This window comes from Cynara cardunculus, assembly GCF_001531365.2.
Source record: "Cynara cardunculus var. scolymus isolate 2C chromosome LG 10, CcrdV1, whole genome shotgun sequence".
NCBI lineage: Eukaryota > Viridiplantae > Streptophyta > Magnoliopsida > Asterales > Asteraceae > Cynara > Cynara cardunculus.
This window is the reverse complement of record NC_037537.1, coordinates 16448682-16456207: the sequence shown is the minus strand read 5'-3', so window position 1 is coordinate 16456207 and position 7526 is coordinate 16448682. Positions and strand designations below refer to the sequence as shown.

The window sequence follows — 7526 nt, the reverse complement described above, 5'->3', positions numbered from 1 at the left end:
ATTAATCAACCTCTCATAATTACAAAAAAATGAACAAAATGAAAAATTATGATTGGTTGAATGCGGTTTGCACGGTTTGTACAAATTGAGTGGTTTGCATTTGATCGCTCCCCTATATATATATATATACAAATATATATATGGACTTAATCATTTGAGAACTCTAAAATTTTTGAGGTATGTGAGAACTTTTATTTTAAAGTTTTGTTTCACATGATTTTTTTTCCATCTAAGTATAATATTTGGTGTAGTGATTAACATATATTTGTTTCATATGTATTCGATTCACAATGTAAAACTTTTTTATGTGTATTTTTTACAGACACGTAAAAAATATTCATATTATGAACCGAACACATGTGAAACAAACACATAAATACATATTAATTAATATAAATCTTAGTTTTAGATGGAAAAAAAATCATATGAAATAACACATGATGCATAAATTCTCAAAGTTATCATAATTTTATGGGTTCTCAAAAGAAGACCCCTATATATATATATATATATATATATATATATAGGAGCGATCAAATAAAAACCGCCCTCATTTGTAAAAACCGTACAAACCATCCTCATACGTCGATTTCATTGTTTAATCTTATGAAATTTTTTAATAAAATTGTTTAATCTTGTGAAATTGTTTCATATAATACTTTTTTTTTGATGAATTTGTTTCATATATGGTTATGAAATTGTTTCATATAATATTTAATGAAATTTTAATAAAAGTGTTTCATGTATTTCTTTAAAATTAAAATAAAGAAGATGATAATATCCATGATTAACACCCTCCACAATAAAAATGGTTAATCAACCTCTCATAATTACAAAAAAATGAACAAAATAAAAAATTATGATTGGTTGAATGAGGTTTTCACGGTTTTTACAAATTGAGTGATTTTTATTTGAAAGTTCCTATATATATATATATATATATATATATATATATATATATATATATATATATATAAGAATTTGCAAAGAAGTACATCAACGTAATTGACATCTTGTATAAATTACTAAAAGATTAATGCTAGATTAACTACTTCAAAAGACACGTTGTATTTAGAGCAAATTGTATGAAAAAATAACGTACTTTAACTTGATTTTCTATTTTGGGTAACGTACTTTCGAAACTTTCATTTTGGTTCCTAAGATGTAATGTTTTAAACATTTAAGTATCCGGGTAACTGATTGAAACATTAACCGGTTACCATGCTGATGTAGCGAGTGATGTGGTATCCAGCTCAGTATTATTTGCTATTCAACCCAATTTCATCTCATCACTCGCTACATCAGCATGGTAATCGGTTAATGCTTCAAACAGTTACCCAGGTACTTAAATATTCAAAACATTACATCTTAAATACCAAAAATGAAAGTTTTAAAAGTACGTTACCTAAAATAAAAATCAAGTAAAAATACGTTATTTTTCCATGCAATTTACCCTTATATTTATATCGGAACACCATAGTATTAAAACTATTATATTAATTTCAAGATTTCTTGTAAATCATAATTTTGATGAGACATAATTGGTATGAATTTAAAATGAATGAAGCAATAATGAGAAGGAAAAGAGTAATACATAAAGCAATTGCAATTGCAAGTACAACATATAGTTGATGGTGATATCCACCTCACCTTTGCTTGTGTGGCAAAGTGATGAATACACCAAATGGCTGGTACCTCTCTCTCATAACTTAAAACTCAAGGATTTAAATTCTACTAAAAAATGTATGATTGAATCTTGATACATAACATTAACACGTACGTCACGAAGATTCAAGTCCGATTCCAAGAAACCCAGATCTTTCTTGTGTTAGTTTACATGTATATTTTATCTGATTTTTATAAAACGAACGTTTATATTGTAAAAAAGAAAAAGAAGAAGAAATATTTGGATGTTATGATATTAAATTGAAAAGGTAAAGGGTATAATTGTAATGGGTATTTGAGCATGGTTTAAGATCCCTATGAGTTGGAAGTAGTTGTAGTTTTTGGTGTATCCTCTAAATACCATCATTCATACTCACCCAACCAATAACCATTCTTCTTCTTTAATCCTCTTTTCTTTCACCTTCAATCATTCTCCCCAACAACCTACTTCTCCTATCCTATGCTATTTGCAAAAGAAATGCCAAAATATATGTAATATATATATATATATATATATATAGTTTATTTCAAATACAACCCGTCGCATTTGTACAACTAATGCAACCCAATAAATTGAGATATTTATGAAAATGATGAGAGTTCATTTAATATAGTTTGAATATTTATGGAAGATGAATATGTTTCATTAATTATGATCAATACTTTATATTAAGAAACAATCAAAACTTTTATGAAATCACATATTAATCAAATGAAATAAACGGTTGTGATTGGGTTGTATTGGTTGCACAAATGTCAAGGGTCGTATAATAACCAACCCCCCTCTCTCTCTCTCTCTTTATATATATATATATATATATATATATATATGTATATGTGACCGTCCGTTAACATGTTAAATGTGATATTTTGAACAGGGCCTCCAAAAGTTTAGGGCCCAATTTTACATATGTTAAGGGCATTTTCATCAATCTGTGTAAAGCTATAGCCCAAATTGCTTAGGTTCAAATTGTTAATTGTTTAGGTTTAAATACAAATTATTAATGGTTTAGATTTAGGTTATGTTCAGATTGTTGATCGTTTAGGATTAGTGTCCTTTTGTGCTTAATATATATGTATATTGTTATCTCTTATGTAATGTCATCAAAAGTTTAGAACCTATAAAAAGATTTGAACATCCCTGTGTGTGTGTATATATATATATACATATACATATATATATATATATATATACATATACATATATATATATATATATATATATATATATACATATACATATATATATATATATACATATATATATATACATATACATATATATATATATTGATTAACCTAGATATCCAACCCGCTATGCGAGCCGACTAATCCGAGGACGACCACAAAGGGATTTTTATTTCTCCTTGGATTTGAACCTGAGACCTCCTGGTACATTTGACCTTTGGATCCAAGCTCAAACCAATCATACACCACCCTTGTAATTAATATGTATATATATTATGTATATATGTATATAGAAGGCAAACCAAATGAAAACTAGAGAAGTATTGGGAAATGTAAAATATAGTTTCACATGTAAAACATATATATATATATATATATATATATATAATACGTTGAATTGTTTCATATGTAAATCAAAATTCCTTACAAGAAACATATGCGTGCACAAGAACTGATATTTCACAGTTCTTCGATATTTTTGTGGTTTTCATTTTTTCTTGAAATGAGGATCGATATAAATATTTATCAAGCATTAAAGTTACTAATAAAGATAAATTTATTATATATATGAAAATATAATATGTTATAGTACAATGCATTAAATATGCATGGATGTCCTTGACCAAGAGACCAAAGAATGACACAAAAGCACAACACAAACTATTTATATTCACAAAGTTAATAATACAACATTATCCTTCAAGAATTGCTTAAAAAGCCCCAAAACCTTCATGCATCAACACTTGTACCATTTCCCCATAAAAGTCCAAATCCCATGAACCATAAATTCACCCAAGTTTTAAGCTTTTAATGTTCCCCTCTTATTATATATCCCCTTTTCTCTCTCTCTCTCTCTCTCTCTCTCTCTCTCTCACACACACACACACATACAAAATATATATATATATATATATATATATATGTATTCCTGACCACAAACCTCTTAAATTTGTATCATCTTCAAATATGGCTGCTTTTAGCACCCTTGAGCTCATGCTTCATGAAGTCCAAAACCAAGAACATATTGGTCATCATGAAACGATGCCCGTGTTGCCGCAACGACCACTATCCAAGGCTCGGATACCATCCAAACGAGCTAGAAGGGCAGCTTTGTCATTTCACTCCCAACATTTTCGTAGCGAGATTGAAGAGTTTGTGGATGGCAAGAGCAGAAGAGATGGATTTGCATTTCTTGATGGCCATGGGGGCCGTGTTCTTAGTAAGGTGAAACCCAATGAATCTTTATATGTATATATCTGATCGTGTTATTACAATGACTTGTATTAAAAACAATGTTTTTGTATCAAATACTGTTGTTTCGGTAAATTTTATTGCAATGATTATATTTATTAAAACGTTGATTTAATTCTAAGTACCAGACGTTATCCAAAGCAAGTAAATATGATAAGTATTAAAATATAACGCAGTTTAATTTATCGACAGGTTTATTACTGAATACAGAGAAAAATACTAATTTTAAATATAAAATGCCAGAATTTCGAGTTCTCATGCAAAATTTTACGTATACAATGGAAATTACCATTTACTCCTTAATTACTTCTCCATATTTTGTTTTTCAAATTGCTCCATCGCCTCAAAATAATTATAACAATTTTGATTTAATATTTATTCTAAAATAAATTTATTAGAAAACTTTTATTTAAATATGACATAATTTTTTTAAATAATATATTAATAATATTGATTTTAATTAAAATGGAAAATGTTTTAAATATTTTTCAGGATGATGTGAAGAATAAAGAGGAAAAAGCAGAGAAGGGCATAATAGTAATTCAAAAATGTTTCCGGGGGTACCTAGCACGCTTTCATTATCACAAGCTTAAGAGAGGGATCATCACACTCCAATCATGTATTTCCATTCATTTCTTTTTATTTTTAAACTTCAATTTATTTCTTTAAATTTAAGGGGTGTTTGAGATTGCTTATAGAAACAACTTATTGACTTATTCCGGTATGACACCGATAATAAGCACTTTTGAGTGTTAGGATAAACAATTTATACCGGTGCCAAACCGGTAATAAGTAGTTTTTGAAGAAGTTAAACTCTTTTAACTTATAATAAGTTGATAAGTGTTTTTGTACAAAAACATAAATCATTTCAAATAAACAATCCCAAATTCAGACTCATTTCTTCATAGCTCCTATTAAGATGCAACTTAACTCGAATATCCATGGTTAAGAAAGACTCGTATTTATCTTCCCACAAGCTGCATTAATGTCTTGTACCACACAGGTTAAAGAAGTAGAAAACATATAACGATGTCAAAATAATATTTTAAGACATGTATTTCTGTTTTTTGAATCCATTGTTACAACTGAAAGCCGAAAAAAATCTAAGTATGTTGCATAACCTATTTGTCTTGCAGTTGTTCGTGGCGAAAATGCAAGAAGAGATTTCCGGAAAATAGCAAAAATGCTCATAGAAGAAAACGTTAATCGGGAGTTTGTGTGGAAACCGTTAAGGGATCGGGAGACAACGATCGTATATATGCAATCAGGTGAGAACATTGAGACATTGTATGCCGGATTCAACGGTTATCGAGCCAATTGAAGTTCTTACGTTTTCTATTTTCTTTTATTGTTAGTGGTTGGAAGTTGGTTAAGTCGAAGACGCCATGGCTATATCGAAAATGGAACCATCGAGAATACTACGGAACCGAAGGGTGTACACGAGGAGGATATAGAAAGCAAGGTACTTGTAGTTAGAGATGAACATTTATTGGTGATTTGTATCATTAATATCATTTAAGTGTAATGAGATAAATTTGTTGACCAATGTAATCATGATAAATATCGAACAAGTAAGTAAGGTGCGGAGTGCACACTTGTTTGAGTTTATTTTGATTTAGGAGCGAAGCCCCCTAAATGACGGGGTTCCGGGGGTGCTGGGTCCAAGGGACAGAGCCCCTGGTGGGGTCAAATTTGAAATTTTGAACCCGGTTTTTTGCCCTGTTTTTTAAACCCGGTTTTTGGTTTTGAAACTGCCGTTTTTGACATTTTTCAAATTCTTTTTCGTAATTTTTGGTCATTTTTGATTTTCGAGGGTACAGAAGGTTCATAACATCGATTCTCTCTGTTAACAGACAATGTTTAGTAATGACTTAATTAAAACCGTTTTGTAGGAATATGTGAGGGTGTCAACATCCTACATTCGTGATCTCGAACAAGAAGTTTTGAGATCGGAGGCGGCTTTACAAGACAAGAAACGCGAGAACGCGATCTTGGAGCTCCGAATTCAACACATCGATAAGAAATGGGAGTTGCACAAGGCTAAAATGAATTTGAAAGAGAAATCATGGCAAGATGAGTTGACCTCTATTCAAGTATGCTCATCTTTCTAAACCTTAATCTCCCTTTTTTTTTCATATGTGAAACGTGCAGATTTGACATTATGTGTATGATGTCAAATATATCTAAATGTCATAACAGTCTGTTTCATAGAATTTAAGTTTCCAGTACCAAACAATTTTATGTCAAATTTAGGCTTTATAAACTAAATCCTTTGGGTGATCTCTAATATACATTTGTTTTTGTCTTTCCAGATGAGCTTAGTTTCAGCTCGAGAAAGGACGACGGATGAAATAACCGATCATCTTCCTCGAAATCCGACTAGACAACAAGAAATCGGCAAAATGGATCTCACGATTAGAGAGATACTCGAGCTGCAAGAAAACGATATGGAAACGGACTGCGGTTTCCGTCTGAAGTCAAGAAAATGTCAAGAACACGAGTTTAAAAAGTTGAAGTGTCGATTTAAGGCATGGCAAAAGGATTTTAAAGCTCGATTACACGTAAGAAGAAGAGTTGATGGATTTGATGATGATTGTAGAACACAAAGAGTTCATAAAAGGTGTTGGGTTAATTAGTTGATTAAAAAGATTTAAACCATATATGCTATATTGAAGCATTCTTGATTAAGATATATATATATATATATATATATATATATATATATATATCTATATATATCTATATATGTAGGGGAGCGTTCAAATAAAAACCACCCAATTTGTATAAATCGTGAAAACCATATTCAACTAATCATAATTTTTTATTTTGTTCATTTTTTTGTAATTATGAGAGGTTGATTAATCATTTTTATTCTGGAGGGTGTTAATCATAGAAATTATCATCTTCATTATTTTAATTTTAGAGAAATAAATGAAACAGTTTCATTAAAATTTCATTAAATTTTATATGAAACAATTTCATAATCATATATGAAACAAATTAATCAAAAAAAGTATTATATGAAACAATTTCACAAGATTAAACAATTTCATGAAAAAATTTCATAAGATTAAACAATAAAATAGATGTATGAGGGTGGTTTGTACGGTTTACACAATTGAGGGCGGTTTTCATTTGATCGCTCCTCTATTATATATATGTATATATACACAAATACACATAGACACACACACACAGTTACATTTCATAAAATTTCATTTCTGGGTTTGAAACTGATGGTTTATATATCACTTTGATCCAATTTCTTGTAACAATATCTAATATATATAAATATAATCTATTTGTATTTTAGGGGCAGTTTACGACGCTTACCCGAATAAGCATTTATCAAGTTACATTACCTTACGGAATGACTATGACAAAAAGTAAGAATCTTACCTGATAAGAGTGAAAGTAAGGAC

The 7526-nt window shown here is 29.6% G+C and overlaps 1 protein-coding gene across 1 annotated transcript; it reads left to right on the top strand.

Moving 5' to 3' along the window:
• Window positions 1-3815: 3815 nt before the first annotated feature.
• On the top strand, window positions 3816-6804 carry LOC112518875 (myosin-2-like). The gene is made up of 6 exons (XM_025126660.1): window positions 3816-4077; window positions 4597-4723; window positions 5241-5372; window positions 5460-5566; window positions 5997-6197; window positions 6417-6804. The coding sequence occupies exons 1-6, from the start codon at window positions 3820-3822 to the stop codon at window positions 6738-6740; spliced, it is 1149 nt and encodes a 382-aa protein (XP_024982428.1). The 5' UTR covers window positions 3816-3819; the 3' UTR covers window positions 6741-6804.
• Window positions 6805-7526: the final 722 nt, after the last annotated feature.

Coding starts and splice junctions, on each gene's coding strand:
- LOC112518875 (XM_025126660.1), top strand. CDS start 3,820: ATGGCTGCTTTTAGCACCCTTGAGCTCATGCTTCATGAAGTCCAAAAC. Junction 5,373..5,459: donor GATCGTATATATGCAATCAG/GTGAGAACATTG, acceptor TTTTATTGTTAG/TGGTTGGAAGTTGGTTAAGT. Junction 6,198..6,416: donor ATGAGTTGACCTCTATTCAA/GTATGCTCATCT, acceptor TTGTCTTTCCAG/ATGAGCTTAGTTTCAGCTCG.